General features: G+C 36.3%; 1 protein-coding gene across 10 annotated transcripts in view; it reads right to left on the minus strand.

The window, feature by feature from the left end:
- The window catches only part of Dync1i1 (dynein cytoplasmic 1 intermediate chain 1), a 306,856-nt gene that overhangs the window by 115,858 nt on the left and 170,431 nt on the right, over positions 1–20,567 (minus strand). For all 10 annotated transcript variants that reach the window (XM_063242471.1, XM_063242461.1, XM_063242475.1 and 7 more), the window contains one exon: positions 2,962–3,051. In XM_063242471.1, the coding sequence (XP_063098541.1) occupies positions 2,962–3,051 (90 nt within the window). The remainder of the gene's footprint in view (positions 1–2,961; positions 3,052–20,567) is intronic.

A 20,567-nucleotide genomic window follows, 5' to 3' on the forward strand; every position in this document is an offset into this window, starting at 1 on the left:
TATACAGAGACAAATCCAAGCAAAATAAAAACAAAACAGAATTTTGAAAAGGGTTCAGGTAGAAAGAGCGAAGTTTTAAGAGTTTCATTTAGTTCTTTTGATTGTATAATGTTAATTTATGTTAATTTTAGATATGAAAATACTTTTTGTTTATCTTTCAAGATGATTCCATCCTATTTGCTGTTTTTTCTTTAGTTTTCTTATTCATCTAGTATGTACTTTATCAATTTTTCTTTAATTGCCCCTTTTTACTATACGTTTTATGTTTTGGCTCCTAAAGTTTTTGGAATTTTTGCCTGTGTAAAAATACAATGCTCATAATGATGTCCACAATTGAAACTGAGTATTTTAATAACCTCATTTTATATTGCAAGTTATTTTAAAAATGCCTACTTCAGAAGTGCTCGGCCTTGTTTCAATGATACAGTATTAAATTTCAGCATAAAAAGCTACATTTAAAAATATTTTTGTAAGGGTATCTAAAAGATAAGTGAACCTACACAGTCAGGAAAAAAATAAGATTAACTTGGAACAGTAGCTCTGAGGGGAGTCAAATAGTAAAATCAGTTCATAAACAGCTGCAAAGAAGCCAAACTGAATTAATACAGGGGACTCCTTCAGAGTTACTGAAAGGGTTAGGAACTAATTTGTATTTACAAGAGTTAGGGTTCTGTTTTGACTCCCTTAATAGGAAGACACTGAGCCACTAACATACAAAAGTTCCCTAAATTTTAATTAAAAGCTCAAACATCCTTGCAGGTTTTTTCCTGACATATTCCAGATAAAAATGAAAACATTGATAGATCAAAACTACATTTTTTCTGCTATTTAATGTATTTTGACATCACATGAGCAAAACTGTCCAAAGGTAGTGAGTACTGACTTTCTTCTATGTCTCCCTCACCACTTTCCTCCCCTTTCATTCCAACAAGAAAAAAAAAAATTTAAAAAGCATCAAACAGATTTCTCAAAAATGTGTTCCCTGGGTAGAAACTGTGTATGTCAAGTTTCAGCCCAGAGCAAATTTTTATGGCTAAGTAATAAATCCCTGAAATGCAGGGTTTATAATGGAAGTGCTGACACAACCCTGACTACTACACTGGTCTGTGAATGGCGCCACGATTATATCTGCTAGAGATTCTTTTAAAACTGCAAAATACTGTCTTCCTTTAAAAAAAAATAAATAAAAGCCAGATAGCTGGATGCCAACATAAACATGCTTTTAACCCATTATGTGCTAATTTGCAGAAAAGCCATTAATGGAGAAAAAGGCACACAGTGAAGTGGTAACAGGAAATGTTCTTTCTAACTTTTTTTTTTTTTTTTTAATCAGTTCCATGGAGTATGGGTAACAGTTAAGACTGAGGGATGCTTTCACTGCAAGCTGGAGGAAGTTACTTTGCTGTGGCAGGGAAGATCATTTGGAGACAGGTAGTGGAGGAGGAGATAGTGACTGGGAGCCTGGGCTAAGAAAATACCCTAGTTCCACTCACCCAGTAGCTTTAAGCAGATTTTACAAAAGGTAAAAGAACATATTTTTATAGATCCTAACTTACTTTTTCTCTTTCTGTAACTGTGATAACATTCTATACTAACCCCTGTAAGTTTTGTAAAAAGCTTTGGGAGGTAGGTGTTACCATTTCTCACCAGATGCGGAAACGGAGGTCAGGAAAAGGTAACCTAAGCTTGTCAGCAGTGATCACACAGATAATAAGAAGCATAGCCAAGATTTGATCCTGGGTAATCTGGGTCCAGAGCCTTTGCTATTTTTTTTTTACTACCCTGAAATGGCTTTTAGGTAACTGAATTTGCATAAAACAAATCAAAGCAAATTAAATACACAGTTAGGAAAACTTCAAGTGATTCTAAATATGTGGTGATTCTTAGCAATTAAAAATTGTCTCATTTAACATCATGTGATATCTATGCAAACATTTAAGTGGATGTAATCTGTAACAAATGTTCAGGCTACACAAATGTTTCCCATGAGAGCACAAGGGATTGAAGGAAGGATTCAGGATCAGTACCCACTGATTCCTACAAAAGTTCCTGGGGCATGCTGTGCACTGCCAAGGCCATTTTTAAAATTGATAAATCGAATGAACATCCCATTAGAGTTATGTAAATCTCTACATGAGAAATTCAGCTGCAAAGATGGAAGAGCAGTTTCTCTACACCCATTTCTCTGGTATCATGCTTCATTTTTTTCAGCAGAAATGACAATTTCAAAATTCTCTCCTATGCTGGAGGTCTCAAAGTAATAAAGAATTGGATTTGTAGGCAAATGTTATGAAGATGTAATTATGAAATGTACAGGTTTTGTATTCAATCATAAATCTTGCCTCATGTTTATAAATTATATACCCTTGGGTGAGTTTTAAACCTTCCTCTTCTTGGTTCTCTGCCTATAAAGTAGAGTTAATAATAGTGTATATTTCAAAAAGACATTCTGAGGAGTAGAAAATATTTGTAGACTATTTAGGAGACAGCCACATATATCTGTAAGCTCTTAATAAATGTTACCTCCTATTATCACTTGAATACATAAAAATTTGTTAGAGTTGTGGAGGAAAGCTTTCAATATTAGTTGGGGTTGATCACTCAATATTTCTATGCAAAATACATGAAAACTTCATAATCTGTTGGTAAAATAATTATATTTGTCCTCTTTATTGTTATCCTAGAGAATATAAGTGAATTATACAGCATGATAATTAATGTTGCTTATTTTATCGCTATTTAGTAGTAACGTTACTGGGCTGAGTAGAATTGCAAATGGTTTCATTTCATTCACTGCTATCAATCAAGAAATAAATTTAGAGATTGTGTTGCTAAGTGTAACTCACTAAATAGTTATCAAAACTCTCCTTATTGGGGATATAAATTTATTTGCCTCTATCATCTCTTATTTGGTAAAAGGAAACAAACAATAAAATAATTAGTTTATGTCCTACTTCATACCTTCTTTCACTTCCGGCTTTTTGTCTTGGTTATCCAGTTCTGAATCATTGCCAAGCTTGGGTTCCACCATTTCTTCATCTTCCTCATCCTCTAGAGAAAAGAAAGGGAAAAACACAATATTTTCTTTCTTCAAATCAAAGTCTTGGTTGATAGTGGGAGGTAGGGGTAAAGGGTAAAGTTCCAATCATTTAGGGCAACTTCTAAAGTAAATCAGTCTACAATGAATGCCTGAGAAAAATGTTCATGAATATATGAATAAATTATCTCCAAAAGGGGTCTCTTTGAAAGTCTCCCCAGGCTGCTGTGAAGACGGCATGCAGTGGGCACCTGCTCCTTCCCCTCCAGGCCTTTGCCTTGTGGGATGTCTTGGAATTGCCTCCCTGACCTCTGACGCTTCTTCAGAGATGGCTCAGGAACAGATCTCAAAATGTTTCCACCTGGAGCACTTTTTGCACAGAGAGCACCTGCTGTGCAGATGACTCATTTCCAATTTAATTTTCACCGAATTGATTTATTTTTGACCTACAGGAAAGGGTTAAATACAGGTCTGACCCCAGGTCAAATGCCATTGGTAAGTAAACAACCAGGAATGGACCACAAAGTCAGTGCCATCGGTCTGGGAGAAAGCAGCCAGCCCCAGTGGCATTTACTCATTCAGAAATCTCATGAATTAATGTGAATTTAATGAGCATTAACGAATGGACCCAGTGAGCTCTCAGCCAGATGTTGCGGTCCCCTTCCTGCCTTTGGAAAACGGATGCTCATTCGCCCTGTTCTTTCCACTTGTCTTTCTCAGAGGCCCTTTGATTCTAGAGCACTTGAGATCTTTGGCCACCATATGGGGGATTTAGGAGACAACCAAGATATCATAGGAAAATTCAACTCAGTTAATGAAATGATGCACAGAATTAAAACTACTTTTTATAATTTTTGAATACAACATTATATTTACTGTAGGTAGATAATTTCATAGGTTCTCATGACAGTTTAAAAGACACAATTAAAAATACATGAAAAAGTGTTTGATATTGCTGGTCCCTAGAGAATTGCAAATTAAAACAACACCCAGATACCCTCTCATTCCAAAAAGAATGTCTATTATCCAAAAACCAAATAATAAATACTGGTGAGGCTGTGGGGCAAAAAGGAACCTTTCTACATTTTTGTTCAGAATGTCAACTAGTACAACCATTATGGAAATCAGTATAGAGATTCTGCAAAAATGGAAATTCCATTAGACTCAGCTATTCTCCTTCTAGTTATCTTCTTGAAAGAGTTAAAGTCATCATGTGACAGTGATATATGCATGCCCATGTTTATAGAAGCACAATTAAAATAGATAAATTCTGGAAACAGCCTATATGCGCACCGCAAATGAGTGAATAAAGAAAATGTGGCATTTATGTGCAGTGAAGTAGTACTCTGCCACCAAAGGATAAATCTGGGGCATTTGTACTTAAATGATGGACTTAGAGATCATAATGTTAAATTATATTTTTAAGTGAAATAAACCTGACATGGTTTCTCTTACATATGAAAAAACCAAAATATAAATAAAGAACAAATTGAAAGAGAGATAATAGAATGTAGGAGGATCATTCTCAAGAGAGGAAGGAACACAAGAGATGGAGCGAGGGAGGGAGAAGTAAAAGAGAAATGGAAAAGAAAAGGAATTGAAGAAAAATGGGAGTAGAGCTTTTGTAAATGGCAATGGAACTAGGAGTTGGAAGAGATGTGAGGGGCAGGGGAATGAAAGAAAGAATTAAGATGCGCTGTGCACCTGTAACAGCTCCCCAGGATGAATGTAATCATTATGTCCTGCAAACATGTTAAAAGTATTTTTAAAAGGTGAAATTCAATAAATTTGCTGCTGACTTTTCCTTGCAAAAAATAAAATAAGATAAAATTGAAAAAGACAAAAAAATGGAAACAATTTAAAGAATGGGGCTACCCACTGCTTCTCATTTAAAAACAAAAACCAAACAAAAAAACCCACTTCTCTTCCTCAATACTACAAATACAAAGGAGATAAGGCCAGTGTCATGGGTTAAATTGCGCCCCTCTTCCACCCATTTATATGCTGAAATTAGTACTTTAGAATGCAGCCTTATTGGAAATAGGGTCATTCTAGACAATTAGTTAAGATGAAGGCAGACTGGAGTGGCTTCACACCTGGAGAGCTGTCCATAATGGATCATATTATTTATCAAATATGTATATGCTACATCCAAATTTTTGATCTGGAATCTGTCTTGAGATGCGATCAAGGATGCTTAGTATGAAGCATTAATTTCTGTGGTCAGAAAGATTCACAACTCAAATGGAAGCAACAGACAGTGAAGAATCTGAGCACCAGCCTGGAGGCATCACTTCTTTGTCCCTTGGTTTTATCCAATCCATAGAAACCCTCAGTATCTGTCTTCTTAATTGCTTCAGTGGGACAGAAATCCACTTTTAAAATATACTGTTGTTGGAAGAATTGCTGAATAAAATAACTGATTTGAAACTGCTTTTTAAATATGGGAATGTTTATGACAGAAATCTTCCAACACAGCTTAATTTACATGTCAACAAATACTGATTAGCACTTGGTACCATCCAAGCACTAGGTGTAGGATGGGGAGCAAGATGACCAGAGGTCTCTGTCCCCAAGGAGGAAAGGCACTTCCGTGCAGGTTAGAAGAGAGAACCCGCAAAACAAAACAAAACAAAACAAAACAACAACAACAACAACAAACCAATAAGCACACTTACTCGCCAGACAAGATCTATGAAAAGAACAAAATATAGGAGCCGGTTTTAAATGGTGGACAAAGTTTAAAATGGTGACATGGAAAGGCCACACTGAGGGAATAGTTGACCAAACACCTCAGGTAAGGGGCAGTAGCTTAGTGAAGGTCTGGGGGAATTAAGGCTAATAACAATCAGTTCTTTCTTCTCATTCTGCAGATCCATGAATCAAAGTCTAAACTCATTCATTTATTCTCAGACTAGATAACAACCATGCTTTCAGTCCTGCCTGATCTGTCCATTCTTATCATCTTGTCTTCAAAACTGAAGGTGGTTTTACCAATGACTTTGGATTAGTCGTCCTCAAAGAGTACTGAGTTCTCATCTTCACAGGCAGGAAGTTTGTAATTTAAGCATTAATTCTTAGAAAAGTAATTTTAAAAACCCCTTGACAGAAAGTCACCAAGATCTTATTGCAAAAATATTACTCTGTGAAAGGCTTGGCTACAAAAAGGGCTAAGTTTTTAATACAATTGTTAGTTTATGCATAGACATATGCAGGACAATAATAATTTATCTAATTTCTTAAATTTAAAAATTCTCTAATGAATGTTTTCAGTCTGGTTTTTAAAAAGCACACAAAAATATTTGTTGTGCTTATAATATGTAAAATTTCCATAAGATACTGTAAATAATGGAAAAATGTAAAAGTATTTGCCTTTTTAAAGTGGTTACAGGCCACTTATAGGAACTAACTTTTAGTAGTCACAAGATTCTTTGTGTATCAGCCTTTTAAAGACATAAAGTTAGTGTTTCAGTGGATTTGTGAAGGAAATAAAACACAAGAGACTGTTTTGTTTCTCTACATACTGATATGTTTGCCTTGCTCAGCAAAGAGAGTACATTTTTCCTTAAGACTCTGGTTTCCTTGCTGGTGCAATTGGAATTACTTCTGTTGAAACCATTTTGAAAATAGTTAAAAACCTTTAAGTAAAAGGATTTATATAGACCTCTACTGACTACTGATATATGAGTTGTGCCCTTACTTTATTCCCAGTTACATTTCCTCTGAGATTGGAGGGGAAAAAAATACTACCACCCATGTATGACTTCCTGTATCCAGAGCCACACAAGAAATTAAACCAGTGGTAGAATTTAATTACTTGTCAGTCTGAAGGGCTAATTTTAAACAATGGCATCTTTTAGACACATTATTTTACTTAGAATCCATATTCTGCCATCTCCAATTGCAGCATTCATTCCCCATTGGTTGGAAAAATTTTGACCACTGTCCTCTTTCTTTAAGATCTTTTGAAGTCTCAGTAGCACCAGGCCTGACCAGTTGCCTGAACTCTGGAGGAGTTAGTTTCCTGTACTAGTGCATGGTACAGGAAAGCCATTGTAGCTAATTTTTGTATGCTACCATCCTCTAATCATTGTTGTTCTCTGATGGACTTACAAACTTTGAAATCCAGATGCAATGAAGTATGTGACATTGTTTGGCAATACAGTATTAAAATCTCTTTCTACAGAAAAGTTCCCTTTGTAGTAATTCTGCATTGGTGACATGCTTACTCTACTTTGCTTCCCCCAAAGTCCAAGGAGAGGCATTTTCCCACCCTCTGACTCCTGGTTGCAAGGACACAGGTAGGATCTGGGAAGTCAGACTGGGTGCTCCCAACTCATGCTTTGCCTTTGGATCCTGGGAGGTAAAATACAGAGGAGATTTCAGTTCATTTGAGACAACAGAGAGCAGCAGCTGTGATGCCCAACATCATGGCAAGATTCTTTTATAGGTCCCGTGTCTAGGTTCCCTCAGTCCGGTCCTTTTTAAAACTCTGGTCCTTCTACCTCCTGTTGATTCTGTAAGTACCAGACTTCCTTCCAATAAATTCCATTAGAGGTGGTATGGGCCCCAGGTTTCCTCCCAGGAAATCCCATTGCAGTTGGTGCCTGCAGCTTGCAAACACAGCCCTCAGCATACAGGTCGGCTCTCTGTGAAGAGAGGGTCGTGTGTTTTATGAGATCACTGGGCTGCTTTCCTCAGCCCTCTGGGGCCTGCAAAGCCTTGGCCTAAGAGGAGCTGAGCTCCTACTACTCTGCAGTGGGATTTACCAAGACTGAGGCTCCTCCATCTACTCCCTTGGATCAGATTGGGAATGGAGGCAAGGGGTAAGGCAGGCCATGCCACTCCATCACGTACTCAAAGGGCATCCTACTGCTGGCACAGGGGAGGCACAAAGCAATCACTGTCCCACTGGCCTTTGCAGTGAACAGGCTGATTGTGAGATGCACAATTACTTTACATAACACTAATGAATATGATGACTGTGAAGAAGAACCCATTATTCTAATTGAAAAAATCGGGTGTTGGAATAAGGTAATTTGCGACTTATGAAATCAATAGAATCCTGCCTCCAAGAAATAAGAGGGATAGAAAAACCACTGAGGGAACTCTAAGTCAAGCTTGACACTGTACCACTGTCAGTGAGTGTACATGGAGAGATACAAAGCATGTTTTTTGTTTTCTAGTGATTAGCTGCATTCTCAATTAAAATATAATGCCCTCACTACATTTACATAATTCCATTTATGGATATTTCAGATGGTGTTTCTTATAAATTTTTATATTTTAAAGTTTTAAATAGAAAAAGAAAAGAATTTATCTCTCAAATTTACTTTATAGCTGTGAAAACAGCTATACTTCTGGAACGTTTAGGCTGATTTAATGCAATCCCTAACATTCATTAGGGATAATTAGGCAAAAATCAATAAGATACTAATAGAGTGCAGTAAATCAAGAAGATTATATACCATAATCAAGTGGAATTCATCCCCAAAATGCAGGGATGGTTCAACGCACACAAATCAATAAATGTAATACATCATATCAACAGAGCCAAAGACAAAAGTCACATGATCATCTCAATAGATGCAGAAGAAGTTTTGATAAAGTCCAGCACTCATTAATGACAAAAACCCTACAGAAAATTGGAATAGAACTTTAACTCAAACTAATAAAAGCCATTTATGACAAACCAACAGCCAACGTGATACTAAATGAACAAAAACTGAAAACTTGCAATCTAAAAGCAGGAACAAGACAAGGATGTCCACTATCATGACTCCTATTCAATATAGTTCTGGAAATATTAGCCAGAGCAATTAGGCAAGAGAGAGAAATAAAAAGAATAAGGATAGAAAAAGAGGAAGTTAAACCGTTGTTATTCACAGATTACATGATACTGTACATAAAAGACCCAAAAAATTCTACCAGAAGACTCCTAGAGTTAATAACCAAATTCAGTAGCATAGCTGGATACAAAGTCAACACTCAAAAATCAATAGCATTCCTGTACACAAACAAAAAAATTACTGAGAACTAAATTAAAGAAACCACACCCTTCAAAACAGATTCCCAAAAAATGAAACATGTGGGAATCAATCTAACAAAAGAAATAATGGGTTTAGATACTGAAAATTATAGTACTTTGAAAAAGGAGATTGAAGAGGACATCAGAAATTAGAAAGATGTCCTTGCTCGTGGATAGGAAGAACCAACATAATGAAAACAGCTATACTCCCAGAACTGTTAGGCTGTTTTAATGCAATCTCAATCAAAATAGCATTAATATAGCTCACAAAACTGGAGAAAACATTCCTGAAATTCATCTGGAAACAGAAAAGACTAAGAATAGCAAAGGCAATCCTGGGCAACAAAGGCCAATAGAAGGCACCAAAATCCTTTACTTGAAATTATAGTACAAAACTACTATGATAAAATCAGCATTGGCAAAACAAACAAACAAACAAACAAAAATCATACCTTTGGACCAGTAGAACAGATTAGAAGATGCAGACAGAAGGACAAACACACTCAGTCACCTTATTTTTGACAAAAAGGCCAAACATGTTCACTTGGAGAAAGACTGCCTCTTGAATGAATGGCAATGGAAAAACTGGCTGTTTATAAGCTGAAAACTAAAATTAGATCCATGTCTATTACTATGCACTAAGCTCAAGTCAAAATGGATCAAAGGTCTAAATATTAAAACAGAAACACTGAATCTATTGGGAATGAAAATAGATAAAAATTTTGAAGACATAGGGATAGGCAGAGACTTTATGAGCAAAACTCAAACAGTAGGTTAAACACTTTAAAGAATCAAAAACTAAGATCTCATTTTTAAAAATTTTATTTAAATAAAGACAAAACAAAATGGAAAATGGGTAGAAATAGTACATACTTTCAAAGAAAAAAGAAACAATAATAAATCACTTGTTGATGTTTACATATTGTCTTCTTACAAATAATTGTTCAAGATATAAAAGTGGAACATACAAAATGAGAATTCAAACAGGGAAACTGCAAATGGTTCTGTTCAACTATCTAATAAAAACTTAGTAATATGGGTATCAATCATATACACTTAAACATGTATGCATTTATCCATATCTTCATTTCTGTTGAGATTAAATAAACTAAAGCAAACTAAAATTGCTCTAACAAAGATTAATAGTATTGCTGAATTTCACAGCATGATACTCCGGAATAAAAAAAAGGTACCTTTTTTTCCTTCAAAGCAATTGTTCATTTCATCATGTGTCATAAGATCAGTTCTCATAAACTGTTTATAGGTTTTACACAAGCGTGAGTCTTGACATGTATTTCTATCTTTTCTATATTAGAGGGAGAAAAAAACAAAGCAAGACAAAACAAAACATATTCCTATAACCACATGAAATGAAAAAGACATATAAAACCACTGTACAAGGAGCTCTACCATGGTTATTGTATTGTCTCTTGTTATCTTCAATAGAACTGGCTATATCGTCAGACATAGTATAATTGAATATATCAGTACATAACAGTATTAATAGAAATACAAAAACAGATAGTAATCAAGTCAGAATGGGTTATCATAGTGAATCATTGTCATTGTCAGTATAGCTGTCTATACTCTCTGTCTTGATACTATCAACCTAACAGTTTTGAATAAAATCTGTTAATAACAAGCAGCAATCAAACAAATCAGATTTAACTAAGATCAGTCATGATATAACAGTATAAGTTATAGAGGGGTCCAGATTAAGTTAATAGGAAATTAAAGATGATTTCTGTGCAATATCCTGATATTTTTGGGATAGCTGTCTGTGCACTCAGATGTAGTACTTGTATACAAACTGGGATGGAAAAGGTTCTATCTAAGCAGAGTGGTGCGAGTAATATGGGTTTTAATTCCTGATACACTATTAGCAATATCTTCTGCTATCTTTTTAAAGACTATTCCTCCCCTTTCACTCCCCCAGGGTGTACTGAGTATTTTTGGGTCTCCCCAACACCTTTGGTTTTATATTGGGGGAGGCAACCTGCAATTTACCTAAGTGTTTCCAAACTTCCTCACTCCTGGACTTGATCTCTAGTTGTATTTCTTTACCTATTAAAGCCTGTCTTTCCAACCTATCCATAAATACTGATCCAGTTGCCCCTATTACTTTCTGGTTCCCTATCACATAGAGTTCTGTTTTCTCATATTTGATTTTGGCCCATATACCCTTCTTCAGGTTAATTATATTTCCTATAAAGAGCATCTTGGTGGATCCTACCACTTGATCCACTCTGCCTGCGATTCTCTCTTTTTTTCCCCTAGTTTAGTGTATCTAGGCCATCTATACTAGAAATTATATATATAAGATCTCATTTAACTAAAAAAGCTTTTGCACATCAAAGGAAATCACTAACAGTTAAAAGACAATCCACAGAAAGGGAAAAAATTTTAACTGTCCCTCAGACAAACGACTAATATCTAGAACATATAACAAACTGAAAAAAATAAGACCCCCATCTCAAATTCAAAGACTCAATCCATTAATGAGCATCTGAGATGAATATGTGCTTTTTAGATGAAGCGATGGAAGTGGCAAATAAATGAAAAAATGTTCAACATCATGGGCATTTGAAAGATGCAAATTAAAACAACACTGAGTTTCCATCTCATCCAAGAAAGAATGGCTATCATCGAGAAATCAACCAATAACAAATGCTGCATGGGCTGTTGCCCACTGTTGGTGGGAGTGCAGACTGGTGCAACCACTGTGGAAATCAGTGTGGAGATTCCTTAAAAATCAGGATTATAGATTCCATTCAATCCAGCTATTCCCCTTCTGAGTGTTTTCCCAGAAGAACTGAAAACATCATACCACATTGATATATGTGCACCCATGTTTATAGCAGCACAGTTGATAAGAGCTAAATCTTGGACACAACCCAAATGCCTATCAACCCAAGAATCGATAAAAAAGGGGTTGGGGGTTTAGCTCAGCGGCATAAGCACCTGCCTTGCAAGCAGGCGGTCGTGAGTTCAATCCCTGGTACTGATAAAAATGAAAACACACACACACACAAAAAAAAAAGAATGGATAAAAAGATGTGGTATTTCTATGCGATGGAGTGCTACTCAGCTATAAAGGATAATCTTGTGACATTTATAGGGAAACAGGTGAAACTTGAGACCATACTAAGTGAAATAAATCAGAGTCTCATGTGTAAACATTGCATTGTCTCCCTAGTTTAAGAAGCTGAAAAAGTAAATAGAATGAAAAATGTGCAATAGATATTGTGAAGTGGAAGGAAGCTGTTCAAAAAGAAAGAGAAAGTGGGATAGAAGCGAGGAGAAAAGAAGGGAAAAGGAAATAAATATATGCATACAAAACAGTTCAGATTATTACATTACTGATTGATGTTAGTTCACTGAAAAGAAATGTGTATGTGCCTATATTGTTTGATCGTTTTTCATGCCTATAGGCTATAATAGGAGCAAGTACTTTGAAAATAGCACTACACAATGTATTAGCCATTGTTACTCTCCTACAGTGTTATTTTGAAATTTTGTGCCATTGTTTTTATTGTTTTTCTTTAAAATAAAAAAAAATATTTTAAATTTTAAAAATTTCATTTGAAGACATTCTTTGCAGTTCTGTCTCTGACCTCGTGTTTTCTCACATCACAGTCATTCTAGACAATACTTACTTGTATGTCTCCCACTAATCACCCACAAATTGGTATCTCCAGCCAGGGTATCCTTCCTAGGGAAGTTCAACTGCTTGTTCCAACCTAAATGTCTCATAAGCACCTAGCACTTGATGTATTCAAAGCAGAGCTCTGACATGCGGAGATCTACTCCTTGGACTGGGTGCCACGTCCTGCCTAATGGTGTCATCATTCATATAGGATCATGGCAGAGTATCATGGACCCTCTTTCATTTCTCTTGTCATCAGGAGATATAAAAAAGATTCTCTAAGCCCTATGAATTCCATGTCTAAGATTGGATTCAAATCCAACTCTGTCTTTCTTGCCTTTTATGCAGCTCCAGAAACTTCAACACTTCCTCCCAAGATCTGTTGATGCCTTCTATTTTTGCATCCTCAATGGTGTATATTATTATAATAATATACTCGAAATGAGGTTTATGGGTCTACCTTTACAACCATTACTAAAAGTTCCACAAAAACCTCTTACTATATTACAGTATCAATGATTAAGAGTAGTAATATCAAAATAGGGAGCTGATCTAGAAGTTTCTATATAGCACACAGGACTTTGAAGAAGTTTTGACCTCATATCCCATATTTAATAAAAATACATTGCAAATTACAAATCAGCTCATAAATGTTATTTAAATTTTTGAAGGAAATATAAATCCCTGATGCTAAATATGACTTTTGAAACTACACATATCTTCTACCCAACTATTCCTTTAAACTATTCCTTTAATCAGATTGTGATATATGTCTCTGGGGGTTCCCTGATTCTCAAAGAAAATGATTGCTCCCCATCATGACCTGGAGCAAATGAAGGTTTTTTTTTTTTTTTTTTTTTTTTTAAACAGGGAATAAATTCTGATTTTAAGATTATTAAAGCAAGCAGAAGAGTGAAAGAGAATGGGCGAGACTAGAATCTGAGGACAGTTAGAACATAGGTTATAGCAATAGCCTAAAGTAACAGGTGATGAAACCCTGATCTCAGCTAGTTTGGTGGGCTCGTTTGGGTGTGATGAGTTGAACTGTTAATTTAAACATGTGTTTGTACAGCAGACATGAAGGTTCTCGTACAGAACTCACTCAAGCCACCCTATCCTTGGGCCAACTTTGTATATAGCTTGCCAACTTTACTGGGAGTCTGAAAAGAGCCACCCTTCCAATATACATCACATCAGCCAAAGTAAAGTATAACATGCACCACTGAATGCTTACACAAACCAAGGTGAGCGCCTGTGTGCTTTAAAAATATGCAGGAAAGACATATTTTGTGGGATTCTCAGTAAGAACTTTGTTAAATATACTACATGCTAATATTTAAAAAACCTTCACTTGCTGGTCTAGAAAAAGTTGGCCAGTATAAAGAAAACATACATTTCTCATCATACAGAGCGCTCCTGTTAACACTCTAGGCCACATCAGTTCTCTCCTAAGGCTCTAACATGACAGTACTTGGAAAGCTTACTTCCTGATGGAATGTCACCCAGGGCTTTGCAAATGGGAGGAAATGAAAGAAAATATTCAAAATGAGAAGTAAAGCCATAAAATAGTACTTTTAGCACTTTTCTGAAATTTGTAACAGCACCGATATGTAAAATGTGTGCGGTCTGTAGTGAATTGAATTGATGTGAGTCAGTTTGCTGGGAAGGATAAAGATAAGTTAAGAAAAACAATGCCTTTCTCAGAGATTTTCAGGCAGGAGTCTGGCTAACTTTGGCATTTGATATTTGAAGGCTCATCTGATCTGTGTTTCTATACATCTTTCCTCTTTAAAAATCTTTAACCTCCCCTCTCACTCTTGTGCCCCATCTCCTCTATTTTTAAGTCTTTCTCCTTTTCCAGGCCACTGTCTCCCATGCTTTCTCAGAGCATCACTGACTCTTCATCCACAGAAGAGGGCAATGAAATTCACCCTGATGGATTATCTAATGGGATAGCCCAAATCAATTAATTTTAATGTACTTTACTTTAATAGTACACATGTGCAGTATATAATGTTTACTTTTTTGTGGGAAGTACATAGCACATCTTAATTCTTTTTCTCACGCAATTTTCCCTCCCTCCCCTCAACACCCATCTGCTTCCTTTTCTATTGTACATGTTTGTAATACATAATGATTAAATTTCTTGAGTGGAGTTGGTAAATGTATATAACATCCCAATTCTTTTCTTCATCCCCCATCCCTCTCCTGTCCTCTCCTATCCCTCCATCTCTTGACTGAAAAAAAAACTAGTTTCTAATAGCAAGCAGCAGTCTTTATGAAACCTGGGAGGATACAAAAATTGGAAGGATCAGAGCAGAGCTGGCCCTCTTCTCTGCATTCGTGTAGGCAGGGCCATCCCATTGCACAACTCCAGACAGCAGCATTACCATCAGACTCTACACGAATAGCAGTTGAGTTGTAGAGAAAGTACAGTTGTCCTCTGTAGCCCTCTTTGTTGTAAACATACATACATGCAGAGCAATCAAAGTACTTGAAAATGCAGTTCTTGGTTGCTTGGAAATGAAGAAAGGACTCTTGCTTTATTATTTCCAGACTTAAATCCCTTTTGATGTTTACTTTTGGCTTTGGACAATACTGTGCCCTATTCTTTACTTCCTCTAATATATTTTTCAAATATGCAAATCTGCAGTTCCACTTAGTAGGAGATTTGCATAGAAAGAAAGAGAGCTTAAATATCAAATATGAGAATATAGGTGTATTTTACTTTTAGCAGTGACTGTAGATATGCCCCAAAAGAAGGTAGATCTCAAATTTTCTAGATACTAAAATGGTTATTATGTTATCTTAGTGTCTGAAATACAGTGAAATAAGAAGTGAGTTAGAAACACTCTTTTCCCTGCAGATAAATTGTACCTAAGCAGAGAGTAGTACCTTCCATTTCTAAGAATTGTCATATCTGAACACTAATGTTAAAACAATTGTGGAGCAATCACTGCATGTATTGGTCATTTAATTAGTTCATTCTTTAGTATTACTTTTATAAATAGCTTGAACTCTTACAGATTATATCTCATTGTATACCCTGCTCATGAACATCCCCCTTATTGTGTTAATTTTCTACTTCCTTCTCTTTGATTAAGTGCAGCATAATCTCTTATGGAGCTTACATTCATGGCTGACCATGGTGTTCTTAACTCCAACATTTCTCTGTGCTTACACCTCCTTCAAACAACACTGTCAGATAAATCCTCTTACAGTAGAGCTCTATTCGGATTATATTCCCAGTGGAAATCCTTGATAGTTTCCACAATATGCAGGTGAAAATCTGAGTTTGTTGACCTAGACTTCAAGTCTTAGCTTGTTCTCAACATAAGCTTCCAGTCTAAATTTCTTCTCCTGTGCTCACCCCTGCACACACATACACGCACGCATATTATGAATGTTCCAATCCACATGCATGCTTGAAAACTGTGTTCAGTTCCCATATTCTGTCTATTATTTGGTTCATGATTCTTCCCTCACACAAAATTTGTGCCTCCTACATACTAGGAACTATTCCAAATGTTGGCAATATAACAGTGAGCAAAACAGGTAGAAAGTCCTGCTCCTATGGATCTGGTATTCTACTGTAATGTGGAAGTAGATATAAACATGACAAGCAGATAAGTAATACAGTATAATACAGATAACTATACAGTATAGATACATAATAATACAGATAAGTAATACAGTAGAGAGAATCATAGCTGTATAACGAGGGTAAATAACATAGTTAGGCAGTTGCAAGTGATAAGAAAAAATCAAAGCAGGGAGCAGAGTAGGAAATAGTGGGCACCACAGTTTTACACAAGGAGCAGTGCAACTCTCAGTGACAGGTGACTTGAAAGAAAGACTCAAGGAAGTACGGGATCACACCTCCTCAAGGCCAGGGCAAGAATATCCTAAGCGGAGGCAACAAAAGCACAAGGGAAAAACTGTATCTGGAGTGTTCAACTCTTTTACCACTTTCTTATCTTCTCTACATGTAAAAGCCAGCTAATTTAATACCTGATGATAATGACCTTCAGCTCATCAAATCTTTCATGTTCAACTTTATTGGAAGAGATTTCTTCTTGTAATCCCTTGGAGAATTTCAATTGGCATTTCTTAGAATAGTTTTTCAACCAATCCAAAATCATGTAAGATAGACATCTTTATCATTCTTTACTTACTGCTGCAGTTTAGGTATGGGTTATTCCCAAAGACTCATTGTGAATGGCTTTATGCCCAGACTGCAGTGTTACGGAGTTGGGGTGGTGGTAGTGGTGTTGTTGTAACCTTTACAAGGTTGGCGTAGTGGGAGGAAGATAGGTCATTGAGGACACATCCTTGAAGGAAATGTCAGGACTCTGGCTCCTCCTTTCTCTTTTCTCCCAGCCACCATAAAGTAAACAGATTTTCTTTGCCATTGATCCTACTATGATGTACTATGGTACCAGAGGCCCAAAGCAGTATAGTCAAGAGACCAGGAACTGAAATCACAACAAAGCACATTACCTTTTCTTTAAAGTTGATATTCTCAGGTTTCTTGTCACAGCAATGGAGAGCTCACACACCCACTACACAGCAGAACAGCTGTGTCCATTAATATGCTTTTTTTTACTAATAGAGTTTAAGTTTCTTGGAGTAGAACCCATTAACAAGTCATACCTGAATGCCCCAATATAAGTGTTTAGCAAACATTTTTGATTGCTTCAGATTTAAATATCTCTCAATCCCCACATTGTTCTATAAAAGCCATCATCTTAGCGGTTTTTTTTTCCCCTAAGTTTCACTTGGATGACAAATCATTTCATTCAGTTTCAAAATGCTAAGGTCACCTTTCTTGATCTCTAGGTTCCACCATCATTGACGGCAACTCTCATCTATGCTCACGATGCGATTCGTGGTTTTTGTTGGTTTGTTTCCTCTCCTAGTCACTGGTCAATAAGTACTTACTGATGCCTTTCTAGGTGCCATGGCAAAACAAGAGCTGTCAATTTACTGAATCATATATGCTAAGCTTTATGGTAAATGTTATACATTCATCAGCCTGTTTCATCTTCATCATAACTCACAGCGTTAGCTCTGATTGTCTTCTGTACATGAGAAAATAGGGGCACAGAAAGACAAAATGATTCCACTCAAGTTAAAAACTAGAGGAAGCAACAGAGCCAAGATTCAAACTCATGATTTTCCAAGGCCCAAACTCCTCCAATTTATTACTAAATCATATCAAACTGTATGGAAAGGAAAGAGAAACCACAACTGACATCTCTGGTTTTAGTTATCCTGAATCTGCTACCCTACTTCTTGGCATGACGGTCCCCAACTTCCTCTATTCTTTGGTAGACACATTCTCCTACTCCGAGTCAAGCAAATCTTTCCTAAGAGTTAAGGGAAGGCCTTGCATCTGAGGCAACAACCTCTGAGACTACATCTCAGTAATTTTCTTTGTACTACTGTTCGTTGGAATAATTCTGAGGCAGGACAGAGATACAGTTGATAACGAAGCTGGGAGGATAGGTGTAAATAAAAGCCGAGTAAACCAGGATCTGTGATCACTTCATCCACCAAACAAGTTAACTCCTCTCCTCCTTTAGAATAGGCAACTACAGTCCTGGAAAATTTGGAATGGGTTACCCCTTACGTCAGGGAAGTAGATTATTCTTTTCATTTGGCTAAACTAGAACGTGAAATTATCTAAGCTATCAGAAAAACAAATGTCTTTGCTCTTTGGGACTAAGCGTTGTACTAACATGAAATTGAAGCTGCCCTGGCTGACCACCTGGAGCTTGGGAAAGAAGGGCTAGATAAATCAGGGCTAAGAGATGCACAGTGATAACAATATACAACTTAACTAGGCAATAGCTGAAGCTAGCATGTCCCAAGCAACTAAATTGAGATAACATCTACATTTTACATCAATATACTTTATATAACCTAAAAGAAGATTTGTAGACTGAAAGTCAAAGATAAGAAAACAATGATTTATGTGACAGGGAACCAAAAAAAAGTGGAGGTAGCTTGTCCATCAGCTGCAGATTGGTTAGAAAGCCATGATGCTTTTATGTAATGGGAAACTACTCAGTTTTAAAGAAACATAACCTTGAAGCTCTTGTAGGCAAATGGATACAATCTGAGATCATGCTCAGGGGTAAAAAGGTTCAGAGTCACATAGGTGAATAGTGAGTTGCCTCCCTAATATAAAAACTAAAGGAGTTAGTGGGATCCAAAATGTACAATATATCCTGTGAAAGTGAAAGGGGAGGAATTGTCTAAAAGTGGAAGGCAGTGGCCATTGTTAATCTATTATCATTATTTGAAACCATATTGTTTTCATTGTTCTGTTTAGTTTGGTTTTGTTCTGTTTCAGTTGGTCTATTTGTATTAGATTTGATGGCATGGACAGCTATTCCACAGACATTAGGATATATTATGGTAACCATTTTTCATTTCCTATTAGCTTGATTTGAAGCCCTGTATTGCTTTCATTATTTTGTTTTGACTGATTTTATTCTATCATTTTCTTTAATAGTATCAAGTTTGAGGGTATAGGCAACTACTTTGAAGACAATCAGATATACTATGATATCCATTCTGGTTTGACTATTACCTTCTTTTGAAGTCCTATAATATCGCCAATGTTTTTATTTTTATTGGTTTTGTTCCGTACTGTTTTGTTCAATTTTATTATGCCTGATGATATGGGCAATTCTTTAGAAGCTAAGAGGCATTATGGTAGCCATTATCGATCTCCTTATATTTTGTTTTTAAGTCATGTACCATGTTGATCCTTTTGTTTTGATTGATTCTGTGTTTTGTCCCATTTGGTTTTAAACTTTTCAAAATAAAGAAAATAAACGTCTAGATTTTGAATTCATAAAAATCAACCTTTCTTTTTAAATTAAATAATCTGGGATTGGCTTTTCTGTCATTTGCTGTGAAAAATGTACAAACTAACTAGAATGTGAAAATGGTGAAAGAGAAGTCAGCAAAACGAACAAACTAATAAATAATGAATGCTTACTTTTTATTTTTTTCATAGGAGCTCTTTAACCAGGTACAACTACATACAATGTATCCCACCATCCTGCCAGATACATAAAGTGCATGATTCCAAGTGTCATGTCACCCAGGTCATATCCTGGTTCTATAAAAGAGACCTTGAGCTACTTAACCTCTTGTGCTTCACTTTGCTTTGCTATTGATAACAGAATTGCCTTTCTTAGAGAATGGAGACACTCTAATTACTGGGCACATCTAAAGAACATTTTATTATTGCGGATGAAAATACTGAAACTTAAAGAGGTTAAAAAAGCTGTTCAAGGTCATATAGCTACTAAACAGCACAGGAAAAATTTTGAATCCAAGTTTTGAAGCTAAATACCACTGTATTCCAGCTGTGCCTACATTAGTATTTCATTGCTGGAATTAGACTGTGAAGGCTGGAGATAGCTCAGTGAATTTATGGCACAGAAAAGCACAGGTGAGAAGCCCAGACCCTCACTGCTTCTCTTGCCTTCTCCAGTTTCAGTTCTAGCTTCAGCATGAAGATAGAGCTACAAACCACACATAGATACAGACTCAGACTCGTTCCCATTTATTGCAGGGAGCTCATGCTCAGAAAGTCTTGTCTTCTCCAATACAACAATGCCTCCAGGATATCTCCTCCTCTACCTCTTCAGCTACGGGCGACCCCTCTGCCCCCTGCTCTCACCCTTAACAGATGCTATGCTTGCTGTCTGGGACACTACTCCAATCTTCATGTATCTTTTTCCACGACTTGGTTAGATCCCTGTTCAAATGTTGTAGCACCCGTGAGACCTTTCTTCTTCCAACCTAAACAATATAGGAATCTGTTCCACTCCATT

Source organism: Cavia porcellus, unplaced genomic scaffold, assembly GCF_034190915.1.
Source record: "Cavia porcellus strain 051 isolate PalLab524CR breed Dunkin Hartley unplaced genomic scaffold, mCavPor4.1 scaffold_2, whole genome shotgun sequence".
Lineage (NCBI taxonomy): Eukaryota > Metazoa > Chordata > Mammalia > Rodentia > Caviidae > Cavia > Cavia porcellus.